The 18,881-nt window shown below is 40.0% G+C and overlaps 2 protein-coding genes across 2 annotated transcripts in view; one reads left to right on the top strand and one right to left on the bottom strand.

Annotated features, from left to right (window-relative positions):
• LOC147865781 (cytochrome P450 716B1-like) overlaps positions 1-18,881 on the top strand; it is a 95,011-nt gene that overhangs the window by 54,593 nt on the left and 21,537 nt on the right. The gene's annotated exons all lie outside the window — the stretch shown is intronic.
• LOC147865786 (uncharacterized) lies at positions 331-6,458 on the bottom strand. The gene is made up of 4 exons (XM_087316122.1): positions 5,757-6,458; positions 2,271-2,554; positions 1,192-1,425; positions 331-878 (listed from the first exon to the last, which is right to left on the bottom strand). Exons 1-4 carry the CDS (start codon positions 6,427-6,429, stop codon positions 435-437), a joined length of 1,635 nt encoding a protein of 544 aa, XP_087172248.1. The 5' UTR covers positions 6,430-6,458; the 3' UTR covers positions 331-434.

The raw sequence follows: 18,881 nt of genomic DNA on the forward strand, positions 1-18,881 counted from the left end.
AAGAAATTATTGTTCTAAGTTTGGAGTGGTTTAAGCATTGTGCTTATCCTCTGTATTAGAACGCGACTTAAGCATCATTTAAAAATAATTTTCAACATTTCAAATGAACACTTTTAACTAATGATATATATGATCATCACACATAAGCAACACAAGAAATAAATTAATGACATCAAAAGGGAGGTCATCGACTTGAGAGTTATCATTTTCACATTAGCTATAATTCTCTAGAGTATAACATGTAAATACCAATTTTCTTAATGCGAGTGTGGTTCCTTACGTTTTTTTAAATTGTTTAGTTGGAGTGCAAAATTTGAAAGAGAAATATTTTCTTTATTCACAAAAAATCGTACAAGGGCAAAAGTTTGCACTTTAAGAGAGAGTAGAATCTTCTTGAAATGTGATATAGACAAAATTATACATTAAATAGTGGGTTACACTCTAAAGGAAAAAGAACCAATACGGTCTACTAATGTTGACGTGGATGAGTCAATTGGATTTCCATGGGCATCTGATGTAGTTTCAATACAATCATGAACTGTGTTAGTATCTGCATGAGTATGACTAGTGGTATTTTTGTGACGCCGACGATGAGGTGTGGTTTCCTTTGCTCGTGGTTTATCCAAACCATGTGCTAGGACACAAATTTGGATGGAGTGACCCAAATGCCAATGCATGACTAGCTTTTGGCTAATAGACATAGTGTCATAACATCGCACACAACCGAACGTTGAGACTACTGATGGTAAAATCTTCTCCCCTTCCACCTTGGATATGACAAGAAGCTTGCCGTCACGCTTTGCAGCTACATGAAGGCTTGCCAACCCGGCCTTTTCAGCTATTGTGTCACTCTCAACTGATGATATATAACAAAATCCCTACAAAAGTCATAATGAGTAAATTATTTGTCTTAAACGAATATCACTATGTATTTTTTTCTATCTAATTTGATGTGCCCTCATTCATGTGAAAAATGGTTTATGTATATGAGATTGGGAATATTTCAAACACTAAAAATGAGGATATGGCAATTCAAATGATTAATAAGTAGGTCAACTTCACAATGATTTTATGGTGTGAAGTCTCGCCTCTAATGCATTACTTTCCTTTTATCTTGGAAAGAAAAAAGAATTTACAAGGCCTAAAAATATTAGTATTTAGTTTCTTGCACAAATATAAAGCCACGAGTACCTCTTTGGTTCGACATACGCTGAGTCCAAGTGCAATGCCTTTTCCTTTTGGTTGTAGAACAATTGAAATCTCTGGAACAATAGGGACAAACCACAACCTCACAACTCTCAAAATGCCAATATCTATGCCATGGTAATCTTCAATTCCATAAACACCCTCATTACTCGTTGCGCACATGTCTTCCCATGTAGTGGCATTCATTGTACGCTTTGATGTAATATGTTGATCAGATACCTAATGCATCATGAATATCATAATGTAAGGGTTATATATTTTGAAAAGGTGATTGTAAAAATAATAGCTCCATGCATACATGACCCCTCCCCACACACACAGACACACCCCAAAAGGGAAAAAACCCACATATATCACACATATTGATATAAATAAAACAATTTGCAATTACTTATGAAGTGGATGAATGGTGTTACCACAAGGTTAGTATATATAAGAGTGTGGTTAACCTTATGTATGCACGTATTGGAGCTTCTCTCATTCAATATTTCACCTTTCCATCAAGAATGCATCCTCTAAATATAGCATGTTGGTTTATTAGAACTTCCTTTGTGTAGTTGCTAGGTGCTTTATTACTCATTTCATGGTTGAAATGTTAGCCATAGAACCATGTAACGTGTCCATGGACCTACCTAGCCAACTTATGTGCGTTTGCTTGAGGTAATAGATGGGAGTTAATTATGATTATTGGATTGTTGATATTCAATACATGATTTGGGATCATTTTCCTCACATGAGACATTCTCATATATGGTGGAATTACTATAAAAGTAGTATGTATTTTGAAGTTGAACCTTAATATAAGATGATATATTTTGAATAACAATGTAAAACATGAGAAGAGTAATCTATCTTGAAGCCTCGTATTATGGAACTATTATCATATTCATTTAACTTTATTTTATAAAAAATGAATATATGTCTTGATAAATCTTTATATAAGTGCTTAAACCATTTATGGTGTCCACGAATATAAATGACCTTGAGGAAGGTATTAGTAAATTCCACATTTTTACTTCAACTGAATCAAATCGCAAAATTTAAAAGGTTAGAGATATCTTTACCTTTGTGAGCAAGGGTTCAACTTGTAAGTTGAAAAGAGTAATTGGGACACCAGAAGTTTGTGTTGTTGTAAACCATGCCACGGCCCTAGCAACAGTGTCATCCACACTTGCATATGACCTAATAGATGACATATTGCTAGATAAATGTGGAAAAAATACAATGGAAAAAATTAGGCTTTGTGAGGTTGATTGTTGTATCGTTGATTCCGATGGAGCCCATGATACATATGCCTCCTTGAGGGTAATTGACGTAAGTTGAGAGGTAAGTTGTGCAAATCTCATCTCTACATAAATTTTAAAGAAAATAATAGGTTAATTTTGTATATTCCACCGAGATTCAATAAATTAGAAGAAAATGATGTATAAGTTACACAATATGCTCTATATGCATATACTAAGTTCTAATGGATGAAAGAAATTTACTGCTTGCATTAACAAGGTACAAGGTTTTATTCATGGATTATGTATGTTGTTTGTAATCTTCTTTCATGGTAGAGGCATGCGACTTCTTATAAAAATAACCAGCTTTTGTATGTTTAGGTTTCTTCTAAAATCGCTTTGCAAACATATGCTCATTGCTAACACACATGATATGTTTCTCATGCTTTTGAATGTTTTCAAACACAAATACCATGTTGGCATCTTCATATACCACAACAATACCATAACTAAACATTGGACATCTATGTTTATTAGTGTACATGGTAGTTGACTTCAAATACATTTTACGACATTTATCTAAAGATGGATTTGATGGAATGAAATCTTTTTACATAAACACTACTTCACCTCTTGACACATAACATAATTATGCATGTGAGTGTGATAGATGGAATTGTTTATCATCAAATGAGCTGTATATAGAAGTTTTAGACATTTTTCCTAAATCCTTTAGTTTTTTAGGTGGGAGAGATGAGACCCCAAAGAGAGATGTCAAACTTTAAGGAGCTCGGGGTATCTGGGAAATATCCCAGTTCATCTAATGTTTCCTATCAAGTGTTGAAATTTGAGAAATATATATAGCTTGGTAGGCTTCTTCTTCTCAATGTAAATTTAAGGAGCTCGGGGTATTTGGGAAATATCCCAGTTCATCTAATGTTTCCTATCAAGTGTTGAATTCGAGAAATATATATAGCTTGGTAGGCTTCTTCTCAATGTAAATCTCCATTATCATGGTGGATAAATTCAAGTTTTAAAATTTTCTTAGAACACCAAAAAATACAATTTCCACATATTCAAAATTCTTAGAGAATGAGCAACACAATTGCTTGCTAGTGCCTCCTGGTGAGTACACCCATTCTATAACCGTACATTGAATGTGCATAAAAAAAACACAAGTTCACCTTTCCTCTCAAGTTTCTTTCATCAATTTTCATTTTGCTCACCCTCTAACATTTGTATCTACATAATTCCTATGAGATCTAGATAATTATTGTCAATGGCATATTAATTGTATATTAATAGAAGATGGTTCATCTTGTGATGATGATCAAGTCAAATATGACCTATGACAACAAAGTAATTTTTTTTATTTAGTATGTTTGAAATTGAGTAATGATTCTCAATGTTCAAGAATTTAACTAATAAACATTGCAATCAAGAGCAACGAAACATTATGATCGTGAGAGGAATGTATTTACAGACTGCAAATGACTGACAATGTGATGAAAGAAAATGCGAGTGTGGTCAAATGCAGTGCATTGTATCAAAATGTGATGATTAGAGTACAATATTGCTCAAAGCAAAATATGCATAGCAATAAGTCTCCTCTCATGTCCCCTAGCGCTTTATCTCAATTCGAAGAGAATGTGAGCTAAGTTAAGTGGGAGCAATGGTATAGATAGAAGGTAAAGGGATGCGTTCTACAAAGCATGTCTTGATGAGATCAACTTCCTTTTTCATAGAAGAAGATGGTTTTGTGGTTTGGTGCAAGATATGTAATATAATGTGTGAAACATGTGCCTCCACATTTTCCCCAACTCATGAAATACATGCATTATAAGAAAGCCCCATTCATAGAAAAATCTATCGATGCATCGTGAAGCAAATGGGATCCATTCCATTTTTGCAAACCATCTCTTCATATATTGCATTTATTTGGAACCCAGAATTTTGCTTTTGTGAATCTTTTAAGATTTTTTTAATCTTTTCTCATGCTAAGGAAGTTGATGTGAGGATGTTTTTGAGCCTTAAGCATACTCCATGACTTGCCATGACCATGATCTCAATGGTAAGTGATACTCTTATCTTCATGATGGTTAAGCCATCGAGATTGAAGCATTTTATAAATAATAAATAAAGACATATCTTTTTTCAAACATATTCATGAATCAAACATTCCCGTCCCCTTGAGAATTTTGAAATGCAAGATATTCTTAGTATCACTCGTATTAGTATGTTACCACACTTGGTGCATTAGTTTTTGCTTTGAACTTTATTGAGGATTTGGGGACTTCTAAGTTCTTACCACATGTGACTTTTTATCACAAATGGACCTTTAAGGAATTGTGTTGTGAGTAGGATCTTTTTACTTTTTTTAGTTTTACCATTTTATTTAGGTTTTTATGACCTGGCTTTTTGTGTGCTCTAAGAGAGAGAGTATTAATGTCCTCGAGAGGCGATATGATCTAAGGGAGGATAAGGTCATAGGTCCAACTCATAGTCATGGCAAGGATCGAGCTTTGGTTCTCTCGAACTTTGTATTCTATGTCACAATGTAAACTACTAAGAAAACAACCTAAGGCAAAAAAGAAATGCATAGACGAGGTTGCACGGGATTTCAACTATTTGGAAGTCATAAGGCCATGAATTTGACATGGTGTTGTGGCACCTAGTAGTTTAGAAGAAATGATATAAGATGCAACAAAGTTATATGTAAGTAAGGATTTGAACCTATGACATCTTATTGATAGCGTGAATAGTTACAAGTCTAGGAAGAAACAAAACATATAGAAAAAATGACAATGTAAACTTTTTGAACTTTGTGACATCCTTATGGTTTGATACGCCTTATGGTTGGAGACCATGAGATAGTTTGTTCAATCCTTCCTCCCAAATACATGTAGCTCGAGAAAAGTTATGTAAGATGAAAAGGCACGTGGAAGTATGGATTTGAATCTATGACCTTGTTTTGAATCATGAGAGTAGTTTGTTTCACCCTTCCTCCCTAGGATACGTAATTATATACATAGTTGGCTGGCTTGTCAAAATTTATGATTCTTCCTCCTCAAGAAGGCATGCACTTCAAGTGAAGTTAAGGTGAAAAGGTGTGTGCAAGTAAAAATTTGAATTTATGGCTTTGTGTTGATAGTCTAGTAGCTTACAATTACGTAGCCCTTTTACACTAGGAGAGATAGATACATATCCGTTTAATTTTGAGGCATAACCCATGGAGAGAATTGAACATATGTGGAAACATAATAAAATGTGATCCAAGGGAGAGAGAGAGAGAGAGAGAGAGAGAGAGAGAGAGAGAGAGAGATCTACCTTGAAGGGCAATACATGCTTCATTTGTCGAGTCAACGAAAGTGACAAGATGACTACCATCTCTTGTGTGCCGAAGACACAAGGTTGGCCTCCTTTTACTCTTGTGATTGCCCCTTGAGTCATGAGATACAAGGAAACTTGGGATCTTCACAATCTCAAACTCTTGGGGAGAAAGGGTCGTAAAATTTGGTGGTTTTGATGAACGAGAATTACATGATGAGGTTAAGCGGAGGACATGGACATGGACCAATGTCCTTGAGGCTACATCAAAGTTTTTAAAGAGAGTATCATGCAAGTAGGTAAGGAGGCTCGAAGATAAGCCATGGAAGGGGGCATGCATTGATGTAGAATTCCCAGAGGGGAAGCTAATTTCTTGAACAATGTCACCTGGTAGGAGCTTGTCATCATCATGATCCATATTGATGCCTTTTGAGACTACCTTTACCGTTACCACCATTTTTGCAACAGTAGTTGCCATTTCAATCTTCTTTCCCTCCTTATCAACAATGTTTATATGCTCACAATTGCTCCCTTGTAAATCTACTCCTGTCTTTTCTATGCTTATTACTCTTCCTCTTCCAATCCTTTCCTTTTCTTTCCTCTTAATGTTATCTCCATCATTTCCACTAGGGGAATCTTTCCAAGGATGTGTTCTCGCTTTCATTGTATTCATCTCTATCTCTCTCAATTCCACACACCATATCTTATATAGAACTTGGAATATATTGTAGAGAGAAAGAGAGTGGAGAAAGAATATTGTCTTGTTCCTCATTTTGAACTTGTCAAATGATTCACACCTATTGTTTGTGTTTGGAAAACTTTTTGCTTACTAATATGGATCGAAGTTTCCTTTGTTCTTATGCATGACATTATAAGAAAACATGATAAATGTAAAGATAATTGGGGGAAAAACTTAGAATAAAGGTACATACGATATTTTTTTCGAGCTTACTCTCTTCCAATTTTCTGTTTCTATGGAGAATTTACAACAAGTTGAAATCGTCAACATTTGGCTTTAATATAGTGAACGGGGGGAAAACTTAGAATAAAGGTACATACGATATTTTTTTCGAGCTTACTCTCTTCCAATTTTCTGTTTCTATGGAGAATTTACACCAAGTTGAAATTGTCAACATTTGGCTTTAATATAGTGAACGAGGGGCACGTTTCCCCAACACTAATATTCACACTTACTAGAACTTTGGTGGAACTTTGTTGAATATAACAATTCTTATATCTTTAGTTTGGCTTAATCCATTTGAAGTTGGTTGGCACTTATATATATATGTATAGGTTTGACCCACTATTGACCCACTAGAACGTTGTTGTCTAGAACTTTCATAAACTCTAATGTATGGAAGACTTAAGCTTGATTTCTGAGTTTGAATGTGGTAGAGAGAATTTAACTCTAGGTTGATAGAGTTTTGGGAGACCTAGTGTCAAGCTAAAACCATTTTTTACGTCATGACTCATGATACCTTTTTTATTGCAATACACAAAGAGGTTATACTCTGGGTGCACTTAGATCAGGGGTAACCAATTCTCCACTTCCTATGTTGCATTGTCATGAGGCTTGCTTTAATATGAAAATTTCAATATTTTTAACTACATAATGGGAATAATTAGCCATTATGAGGTTTTTCATAATTAACCATGTGGCCAATACAATTAATCTTCTTATTCTAGTCACATTGCAATATTAATGAAATTTAAATAAGATCATGCTATAATAAGTAAATGTGCACATAGAAAAGACATGGTTTTTTTGTGTATGTGCACATTCAAAACCAAGCATAATCATTAATTGATTAAAAATACTAACAATACTTAAGAGTAAACACATTATCCAATTCAACATTTTAATTACATCTTTATTAGATCATATGCATCATATCTCAATTATAAATTGACATCGTGGCTGGTTTAAACATTAACTACAATGAATCTTCACCACAAAGTATTATATTTATCTAGCAATGGGTATGGATTTTGGATTAGAAAATGATCAAACCTTGAATGCCTCAAAAGCCAAGTCATTTTGGAGAAAAAATTGAGTCACTGTCCAACTCCAAAGTTGTGAAATGATGAGGGCTCTTGAGTGATGAAATGAGAAAGAAAGATATCATAATCTTTAAGATGCCAAAACAGCCTATGAGATTGAAGGAGAGATAGCATCTAAAAATATTGCCTCATATTGGAGAACAAACCAAAACTAAAATAACATAACTAGATTAGTAAAATTGCGTAAGAATACCAAAATATTCTATTAGCTAAGTAGCTAAAGGTGTGAAATTATATAGTTTGAAACTTTTACCTTATAAATATTTCTAGCATGGATTGATCCAGGATGAAGAGGTCTCTTTTGCAAGATAGACACATTTTGATGTCAATAATACTCACCTTGATCTTTTTTTCCAACAATGGTTTATATTATGTCTAAAGTGATTTAAATGATACATGAACACTTCCAAATATTCTTAACATCTCCATCATGGATCTAAATACTGGCTTGGAATTTTGGATAACAAGTATGATGGGTACATGGCATGCGTGCACCACATATTGTTGTTGCTTAATCTATTGCAAGGTTCCTTTTGAAAATTAGGGTTGAGACCCTAGTCATGTAGCACTTGGTTACTTTGTAGCTTGGAAAGGACGTGTGATGGTGCTAATTTCTAAATATGATCCCGGTGGTTCTTTGTTGACAACATTTTGTGGTTGTTTTGTTATCCAATGACTTTTCTCTCTGTCCCTTAAATTCTAACGAGAACAATCCCGATCATTGTTGGTTTGACCAAAGTCTTGTTTGAAGATGTAGTGATGTCTCCCCTTAAATTCAGAAAAAATGGTACAAAACATGTGGCTCCTCCACCCCGAAGTGATGCCACAAATTTTGTTATAAAAACTCTTGCATATAAAATGAAGGGCTAGAGGCAAAAGAAGCATATTGTTCTTGGATCTAATATGTCATATAGCTTCATTTATACTCTCTAAATATGGCTCCATAAAAAGCATTCCTTTAGTGGCACATGCTCTTTAATGTTGACTTTAGATTTCCTCCAATTAACTAATGTAACTCTCCCTATTGATTTCTCCTCAATATAACACATGCAATCACATAACAAATTTAATTTTTAGTTCATCAAATAAGATTATTATATTTGATGTCATATTATTATCTCTATGTAGACTGGCATTCTCTCCATGTAGAATATGTTTGCATGTGCTAGAAAACTACGTCCATGCATCTTTTGTATCCAAGTTTACACTAACACATGCACATGCACCCAAGTTCAAATTTCACTACTTGAAGTATTTCACTATAGGCAAGTACAAATCGTAGAGGTTATTATTTGAACTAATATACTAGGTACCACTCTAGAACTAGGAGTTGGGGTTGAATGTATGGATAATGGCATTCTTGTATATGGAAAAACCTCTCGCTCACATACACTCTCTCTCTACATGTATTCATTAAAGAAATGATATAATGATTTTATTTCATGAGAATGATTACTAAACCTTGAATTATATTTATGGTGCTTTTCAAGTTCTATCGGGTATGCATGCTAGCTATGCCACCGATAATCCACTTTGTGTATTTGATCTGAATCACTTCATAAAAGACAAGAATAGTCCACTTACCATTTCTATAAGAGGAGTTCTATATTCAATAAGGTAGTATTTGTTCTCAATCACTTCAAAAAAGAAAACAAATAGTCCACTTTGCATTTCAATTAGAGAAGTGATTTCTTTAAGGAGTAAAACTATTTAAATGCTTCCACACTAAATAAAATATTATTATTTCTACAAGAGAAGGTTCGAAATTTCAAAGCACGCGTGAGTCTTTACATGTATTTGGACACATGTGCAATCATCATTATTCTTCAACTTGTTAACAAGTAAATTGTTAAGTATTACAAGTCATTCCTTCGCACTTTATATACCATTTTATAATCAATGTCAATGATCTTACATTCCGACAACATATAGATATTTATTAATGAAAGTTAAAACACGGTAATCTATCTATGATATGTAGCATAGAAAGGTAGGATATGCTTAGTAATGTCAACATTAAGACATTCATTTTTATATGTCTATGTTCTACTCTTGTGATTTGTCCATACATAAAGCCATCCTCAAGATCATTGGGGGTTTAGGTTATCTTTGGAGAGACTATGTTCAATCTCTTTGGGATAACTAGCCGAGGTGATTGATCCATCCCCACTATGTTTTTTGGTGTTGCCTTCTTTTGATGGCGGATTGTGTGATATTGTTCATAAATGGTTGCATATATGAAGAGTCAAGATTGGAAGGAGAGTATTGAACTAGTGCGTCAAAAAACCCAAATTGTTTCCTAGCCGTCTTATTAGAAAGTTTAATGGATTCCCATTGGAAATCTAGGTCTCCCATTGGCCGTCATATTAGAAAGGTTTGTGGCTTCCCGTAAGTGGTTGCATATATGAAGATTCAAGATTGGAAGGAGAGTATTGAACTAGTGTGTCAAAAAAACCCAAATTATTTCCTAGCCGTCTTATTATGGCTTCCCATTGGAAATCTAGGTCTCCCATTGGCCATCATATTACAAAGGTTAATGGCTCCCCATTGGAAATCGAAGAGAATGACGCGGAATATTGCTCGGCCACAACTAAGTCTTGAATCACTTCTATGAGAATCAAACACAGAAATGGGAAGTAGGGAGTGAACGCACGTACACACACAAACAACGATAGAGGATACACAAGATGTTTATGTGGAAAACCCTAATAGGGAAAAACCATGGGAGCCCACATACTCCAAACTGTCACTATATGAGAAAGGTACAAACAGAGAATCAGAGGCAATGACCTCGAGCACTGTATCTTCGCCAACCAGCGGTTACAACAGAGTATCACTCTGTATCTCTCTCTCTCTCTCTCTATACAACAGTTATGCACATACAACAATATGACAACCACCCCACATATAAAGTGATTGCCCTAAGTCATATTTATACATATATGAACTTAGGGCTATGTACAAATATAGCCTCAATAGGCTTACTCAAAACATATTTACAAATATGTCTTCTCTTCCGGTTCTCACTGAGTCCATCCGATCCGGTTTCCGGATCTCTTCTGGTTCTCACCGGGTCCTCTTCATTCATAACCGGATCCCATCCGGAGGGACCAATTACCCAACAATCTCCCCCTTCACTACGGCATGGGATGTCTCGCTAGCCCGATCCGCTCTCGGCACGCGTCCAGTTTGTCGGTCGTCAATACCTTGGTTAGCATATCTGACCTGTTCTCCTTCGTGTGGATCTTAGTCAACACGAACTCTTGATCTTCTACTCTCTCCCGGATCCAGTGGTACCTCCGTTGGATATGTTTCATTTGGGAATGGTAGGTTGTGTTCTTTGCAAGGTGGATGGCACTTTGACTATCACAGTAGAGCCGGTATTCCTCATGTTGGATCCCTAGCTCTCCGATGAAGTCCTTCATCCAAATTATCTCCTTGCCGGCTTCCACATCTGCCATGTACTTTGCCTCCGTGGTTGACAACGCGATTGTCTTTTGTAGCCTCAACTGCCACGAAATAGCTCCCCCTGCATAAGTCATGACATATGCAGATGTAGAACAGCTAGTATCCGCATCCGCCGACATGTCCGAATCAGTGAAGCCTTCCAAGAGGGGTTTACCGGAGCCAAATCGGAGGCACATACTCAAGGTGCCTTTCAGATACCAGAGTATCCACTTGACCGCGTTCCAGTGCTCTTTTCCGGGATTACTCATTGTTGAGAATCAAGCTCAACATAGAGCAACGTGTGAACACACCTTTTGAGAATCTATGATTACTCAAAGGTCAAGAGTCACACCACCACTCTCTACACATTAAACTATGTGGCATAGATTCATATTCTATGACACATAACTAATGGTTCCACATTCCCCATGACCGTAATACTTCACATTCCTCAAGGCTCTAGTGAGAGAGTGAACGTTGTAGTGAGTAAATGAAGAGAGAGGGTGATTCTATATAAAGCACCCTCCTCCTACTCCATATTAAGTCGGTTGTGACTCCTTGTAACGCTATTTTGTATCTCATATTCTACTTGTTAATATACATCTCCTTCTTCTTCTTGAGTACTTCATATTGTCTCTTATCTATCTTGTGTTTCTCTCCTCTCCTCTCTTCTCTCACACATACACACATAACTCACATCTCTTCTGCTTCACAAGAATCACCATCGATTCTTTACATGGTATCAGAGCGATTTGGTAGCTCGATCTATCCCACTCGCCTCATTGTGATCGTGTGTTGTGCTCTACGCCGACGTTCAAGAAGAACCGGCTCATTGCTATCATAGTGCAACTACATAGCTCGTGTTCGAGAGAGAAGGAAAAGAAAAGAAGGAAGAAATCTACATCGACAATGAATACTCAAATGGGGAGCACTCTCCCTAGCGAGAAGTTAGATCGCAACAACTTTGCATCTTGGGAGTACAAGATGCACCAATACCTTGTCGGCCAAGGCTATTGGAGCTACATCAAAGGAGTACAAGAAAATCGGCCCAACCCGAAAGACGCCGACTATGCAACATGGGAGCAAGCGTCAAGCCGAGTGATGTATTGCTTGGCGACATGTGTTCACGACCACATGCTCGGGTACATTCGAGAAGCCAAGAAGCCGAAGGAAGCGTGGGAGAATCTACGAAAGATTTTCGCCGCCAACACTACCGCGAGAAAGCTTCAACTCCGCCAAGAGTTGAATAATATCCAACAAAGGGATATGTCCGTCACGAACTACACCTTGAAGATCAAGGAGCTTTGTGATTCGCTCGGCTCGATAAGCGTAAACGTGGAGGATGACGAGATGGTGCAAATATGCCTCGGCGACCTTGCACCAAGATTCAGCGCGATGCGGACTGCCGTACTAGCACGAGAGAATCCGCCCTCATTCTTCGATCTTCAATCCATGTTGTTGGTGAAAGAAAACCATGTTCGAACAAGGAGTAGCGCCTCGGATGGCCAAATTCTCTACATGCATTCGGACGGAGGAAGAGGACAGGACCGTGCAAGAAGAGGCCGATTCGGCCAAGGACGAGGCAGACCGATTTACAAAAACAACTCTCAATTATGGCAACAAGATGGAGGCCATTGGGGAACCTTCGGAAGAAAGGGGAGCCACCATTCCGGTCCGAGCCGACAAACCTCAATCGAATGCGGATATTGCGGGAAAGTCGGCCACCACGAAGAAGAATGTCATAAGAAGATGCGCGAGTCGGCTTCCACTAGCTGCCAACTCACCAACTACGCCATCAACTCTGACTATGACGATCGCGGCGGAATGTTCGTGATGAGACAGAGTGAATTCTATGTCGGCCTTTACTTCTACTAATGCCTCCGGTCTAGAAGACGTATGGTTCGTCGATTCCGGTGCCTCGAGCCATATGACGTCGCATCAAGAATGGTTCTGAGAACTTCGTGAGCCGGACCGACCCGGCTATGTCGAAACCGGAGACGATACTACACACCCGATTCGGCACATCGGCAATGTTCCGTTCGGAGAAGAAGGTAAGAAAACTTGTATTAAAAATGTCTTGCATGTACCAACTATCACGAAGAATTTGGTCTCCGTCGACCAAATTGTAGAGCAAGGAATGCAAGTACGATTTAATCAAAGCGGTTGCTTCATCGAAAAAGAGGGTCGACTCATCGCACGCGGACGAAGAGAGGGCTGAATGTTCATTCTCGACTCACACGAGATGAAATCGGCCATGTTCGCAAAGGGCATGAAAACCGATTCCGACATAGAGTTATGGCACAAGCGGATTGGCCATATCAACCTCCAAAAGCTCAAGGCAATGCAATCGAAAGGAGTCGTCATCGGGCTCCCGACATTCACGGAGAAAGAGATTGAAGGCGTGTGTTGTTGGGAGACAGGTCCCTCCGGATGGGAAGGGAGAAGAACAGTGTTGTTGGAAGAGGAGTGCCCGGCTACGGAGAGCCGGATGGTGCAGACCCGGTGTGAACCGGATGAGGAGTACCCGGCTACGGAGAGCCAGATGGTGCAGACCCGGTGTGAACCGGATGAGCAGTACCCGGCTACGGAGAGCCGGATGGTGCAGACCCGGTATGAACCGGATGAGGAGTAATCGGCTACAGAGAGCCGGATGGTATAGACCCGGTGAGAACCGGATGAAGAGACATATTAGTAAATATGTTTCTGATAGTCCATCGTGGCTACATTTGTAAATAGCCGGAAAGACATATTAGTATAAATATGACTTAGGGCAACTTTTTTAGTAACTATTGTAACTGTTGTTGTTGTCATTCTTGTTGGTGCAAGAATAGAGAGTGTGCGTAACTGTACAGAGAGAGAGAGAGAGAGAGAAAGAGGTCGTTGCCTCTGTTGTAACCGCCGCCTGTGGCGAAGATCTGTGAGCACGAGGTCGGTGCCTCAGTGAACTCATTGTTGTACATTCCATCATAGTGATAGTTTGCAGCCTGTGGGCTGCCGTGGTTTTTCCCCTAGTTTGGGGTTATCCATGTAAACCTCCTGTGTACCTCGTCTCTTCTTCTTGTCGTGTTTTATTTCCCATTTTCTGTGTATGATCCTAAGCTCGGTTGTGGCCGAGCGTTGCGCATAAGGAGCCTTGAGTTCCCGTCATGTGTGTCCTTTGCCAATTCGGCAAGCAACATCGGCACCCATTTCCGAAGGAGCAGAACGTGAGCAAAGGTGTACTCGACGTAATTCATTCCGATGTATGGGGTCCGGCTCAAACAACGACATTTGGCGGATGCCAATACTACGTGACCTTCATCGACGACTTCTCTAGGCACACTTGGATCTACCCGATGCGGCAAAAGAGCGAAGTGTTCGGACACTTCCAAAAATTCAAGAATGAAGTTGAGAAAGCCACGGGCCAACATGTACGATGTCTTCGGTCGGATGGAGCCAATGAATATTTCTCGGATGAGTTTACAACGTATCTACGGAAAGAAGGAATTCAGCGAGAGTTTTCGTGTTGACATACGCCACAACAAAACGGAGTGGCCGAACGAAAGAATCGGCCCATCCTCGAAGTAGCACGGGCTATGATGAACGAAAAGCATGTGCTGAAGTTGTATTGGGCAGAAGCGGCTAACACAGCCGTATACCTCATGAATCGGTGTACGACATCGGGTGTGCATGAACTTACTCCGCACGAGAAGTTTTTCGGAAAGAAGTCGGACCTATCACATGTTCGGATATTCGGCTCCATTGCGTACGTGCACATCCCCAATGAGAAGCGTCAAAAGCTTGACCCGAAGTCGGAGAAATGTATCCTCGTAGGATACTCACTGGAGCAAAAGGGGTACAAGTGCTACAACCCCTCAACTCAAAAATCTCGAGTAAGTCGAGACGTCGTTTTCGACAAGTCCGCATAGTGCTACGCACCAGAGACAACTTCGACTTTGATTCCGCTCGACCCGGATTCCGTCGAAATAGATATAGAAGCCGAAGATCGACTTACATGGATGTTCGAAGAAAGTCCGATCATGACCCGACTAAGCGGACCACAAGAGCCTCCGAGCGATCAAAGCACATCTCGACCGAGTCCGAAGCTAGACAAAGGGAAGGCAAAAATGCCGGAGTATGAAGACGATCATTTCGACGACAACGAATTGACTCACTCCCTCGATAGTGAGTTTGAAGGCCTTGAGATCCGGACAAATGGAGCGGAGGAAGCCATAGTATCTGCAAACGAGAAGCTCTGCCGATCCACCCGTGAAAAGAACCCTGTAAGCCGATTCGGCTACAACGATTGTATGGCGTACCATTACGCCTTTATGATGAAGGTCGCAACAGTACGGGGGCCGGAAACCTTTTTCGAAACCGCGAAGGACTCGCGATGGATCGAATCAATGAACGAGGAGATGCATGCACTACGCAAGAACGACACATAGGATATCGTTACCCACTCACCACACAAGAAGGCGATAGGCTGCAGATGGATCTACAAGGTGAAGTATAATGCCGATGGCTCCGTCAATCGCTACAAAGCTCAACTCGTAGCAAAAGGATACGCGCAAACACATGGATTCGACTATGAAGAGACCTTTGCCCCAGTGGCAAAGATGACGACTGTGTGGACCATGATCACACTTGTAGCAGCGAAAGGGTGGCACCTCCACCAAATGGACGTAAAGAACGCCTTTCTTCAAGGTGAATTGTAAGAGGAGGTGTACATGGCTCAACCACCCAGATTCGAATCCAACATCCATCTGAAAGCTGTATGTCGACTCAAGAAGCCTCTCTACAGCCTCAAGCAAGCACCACGTGCTTGGCATTCGACGATTACGCAATATCTTCATCAAATCGGCTTTCGAATGTCGAAATCCAACAACTCGCTCTATGTACGAAACAAGTCTAAAAGCCCAATTGTCATCATTCTATACGTGGATGATCTCGTTATTGGAGGTGAGCATTTAGTCCACATCAACAAGGTGAAGTTCCTCCTCTCCAACAAATTCGAGATGAAGGACATGAAGGAGCTACACTACTTCCTAGGCATCGAGGTGATTCAGAATCCGGCCGGCATTATGATCTCTCAACGGCACTACATTCTTAACTTGTTATACAAGTTCGGGATGACAGAGTGCAAATCAATCGCCGACTACGGCACGAACGAGTGCGATCTGACTCAATATCGACAACTGATCGGGAGTTTCATCTATCACACGACCCAACCTTAGCTATCCGGTCGGACTCCTTAGCCAATTCATGCAAACTCCGCGAGATATCCATTTCGATTGCGCTACGCGAGTATTACAATATGTGAGCGGAACAATGGATTACGACCTTCTCTACAAATCGGGTGACACCAATACTACTCGAAGGATACACGGACGCAGATTGGACTGGCTACAAAGCCGATCGATGATCAACCTCCGGATTCGTCTTCTCCCTCGGCAGTGGAGCGATTTCATGGAGTAGCAAGAAGCAGCCTACCGTCGCTCTTTCGAGTACGAAGGCAGAATACAGGGGCGCAACCATAGCTGCATGTGAAGCCGTATGGTTTTAGAGGATTTTGAAGGATCTGAGCATTCCCATCAAGGATCCGACTCCCCTTTACTGCGACAACATGAGAAGTATTTATTTGGCTCAGAACCCGGTGTTCTACGCACGCACAAAGCATATCGAAATGCACTATCACTTCATTCGAGAGCATGTTTAGGCTGAAGATGTTGACCTTCTACACATCAACACAAATCTTCAAACGACCAACATCTTCACGAAAGCCCTAGGAGCCGACAAGCTTCACCAATTCATGTCAGACCTTGGATTGATGATCCCTGACTTGCCAAGCTTGAGGGGGAGTACACGCGAGAACCAAATACCAGCCGATGCGAACATCGATTGATAGGAGCCGACCCGAGTTGAGCTTGAGGGGGCGTGTTGAGAATCAAGCTTGACAACATAGAGCAACGTGTGAACACAACTTTTGAGAATCTATGATTACTCAAAGGTCAAGAGTCACACCACCACTCTCTACACATTAAACTATGTGTCATAGATTCATATTCTATGACACATAACTAATGGTTCCACATTCCCCATGACCGTAAGACTTCACATTCCTCAAGGCTCTAGTGAGAGAGTGAACATTGTAGTGAGTAAATGAAGAGAGAGGGTGACTCTATATAAAGCACCCTCCTACTCCATATTAAGTCGGTTGTGACTCCTTGTAACGCTATTTTGTATCTCATATTCTACTTGTTAATATACATCTCCTTCTTCTTGAGTACTTCATATTGTCTCTTATCTATCTTGTGTTTCTCTCCTCTCCTCTCTTCTCTCACACATACACACATAACTCACATCTCTTCTGCTTCACAAGAATCACCATCGATTCTTTACACTCATGAACTGCCTAACTACTCCGACTGTGTAACCGATGTCCGGCTGGGTGCACACCATCACATACATCAGGCTTCCGATTGCAGAGGCATATGGTATCTTCGTCATATCCGAATTCTCTGCCTTTCTCTTCGGGCTTTGCTTTTTGAACAACCTGCAATTTTCCAGAAGTGTCGATCCGACTAGTTTCGCCTCTGACGTGTTGAACCTTTGGAGTACCTTTGTCACGTTATCGCGATATTTCGCAAGTACGTGTAGGATCCGAGGCGGGACCACGGGGGTCTTGGACTAGGGAGTAGAGGAAAAGGAATAAGACACAAAATGGAAGCTTAGCTCAAGAGGAGAAGAGGAAGAGTATCACATAAACATAGAGTAGAATAGATGGAGTCAAGATACACCCACAAGACATGTTATATTAAGAGTTTACAAAGATTACAACCAAGGCCGCATAGGCCGCACCCCAAAATGACTACAAGAAAACCCTAACCGGATAAGCAAGCAAAGAAGCATAGAAACCCTAAAGAACCCAAGAAGAAAACCCTAGAAGAAACCCTAAAACCGAATAGAACCCCTCGACCTATTCCACCCCGGTTTCACACTATAGCCCTATTCCACCCCGGTTTCACACTATAGCCGGAAATCTTCACGACAACGTACTTCTCTTGTGACAACCACAACAGCTTCTTCGACCGGTCCCGGATGATGTGCATTCTCAATATTTGTCTTGTCGGACCCAAGTTTTTCATTGAGAAGGTCCAGTTCAGAGCTTTCATCAACATCTGAATCTTGCCTTGGTCTCGTCCAACGATCAACATATCATCCACATATAGGAGAAGTATCAAGAAATCTCCTCCGTTAAATTTCTTCACAAACACGCAATGATCGGCCTGCGTCTTGTGGTACCCTTGGTCGGTCATGAAGGAGTCGAACTTCCGGTACCATTGCCGGGGGGCTTGCTTCAATTGGTATAAGCTCTTTAGATTCAGCCGGCACACCAGGTGCTCCTTCCCTTTCTTCTCAAATCCTTCCAGTTGATGCATGTAGATCTCTTCTTCGAGGTTTCCATGTAGGAATGTCGTCTTGACGTCCAGTTGCTCTACCTCGAGGTCCATGCTTGCCACTATGCTCAATACCGTCCGGATGGATGTCATCTTTACTACCGGGGTAAAGATCTCATCGAAGTCCACTCCTTTTTTCTGCTGGAAACCCTTCACTACAATTCGGGCTTTGTATCTC

This window comes from Azolla caroliniana, unplaced genomic scaffold, assembly GCF_043228905.1.
Source record: "Azolla caroliniana isolate FFs.n. ecotype wild unplaced genomic scaffold, voAzoCaro1.0.p SCAF_3, whole genome shotgun sequence".
NCBI classification, from domain to species: domain Eukaryota; kingdom Viridiplantae; phylum Streptophyta; class Polypodiopsida; order Salviniales; family Salviniaceae; genus Azolla; species Azolla caroliniana.

Excerpts from the sequence above, each read along its gene's own strand:
- LOC147865786 (XM_087316122.1), bottom strand. The coding sequence starts at position 6,429 with ATGAATACAATGAAAGCGAGAACACATCCTTGGAAAGATTCCCCTAGT. Across the intron at positions 1,426-2,270 it reads TTGAACCCTTGCTCACAAAG|GTATCTGATCAACATATTAC; the intron begins GTAAAGATATCT and ends ATGATGCATTAG. Across the intron at positions 879-1,191 it reads GCGTATGTCGAACCAAAGAG|GGATTTTGTTATATATCATC; the intron begins GTACTCGTGGCT and ends TGACTTTTGTAG.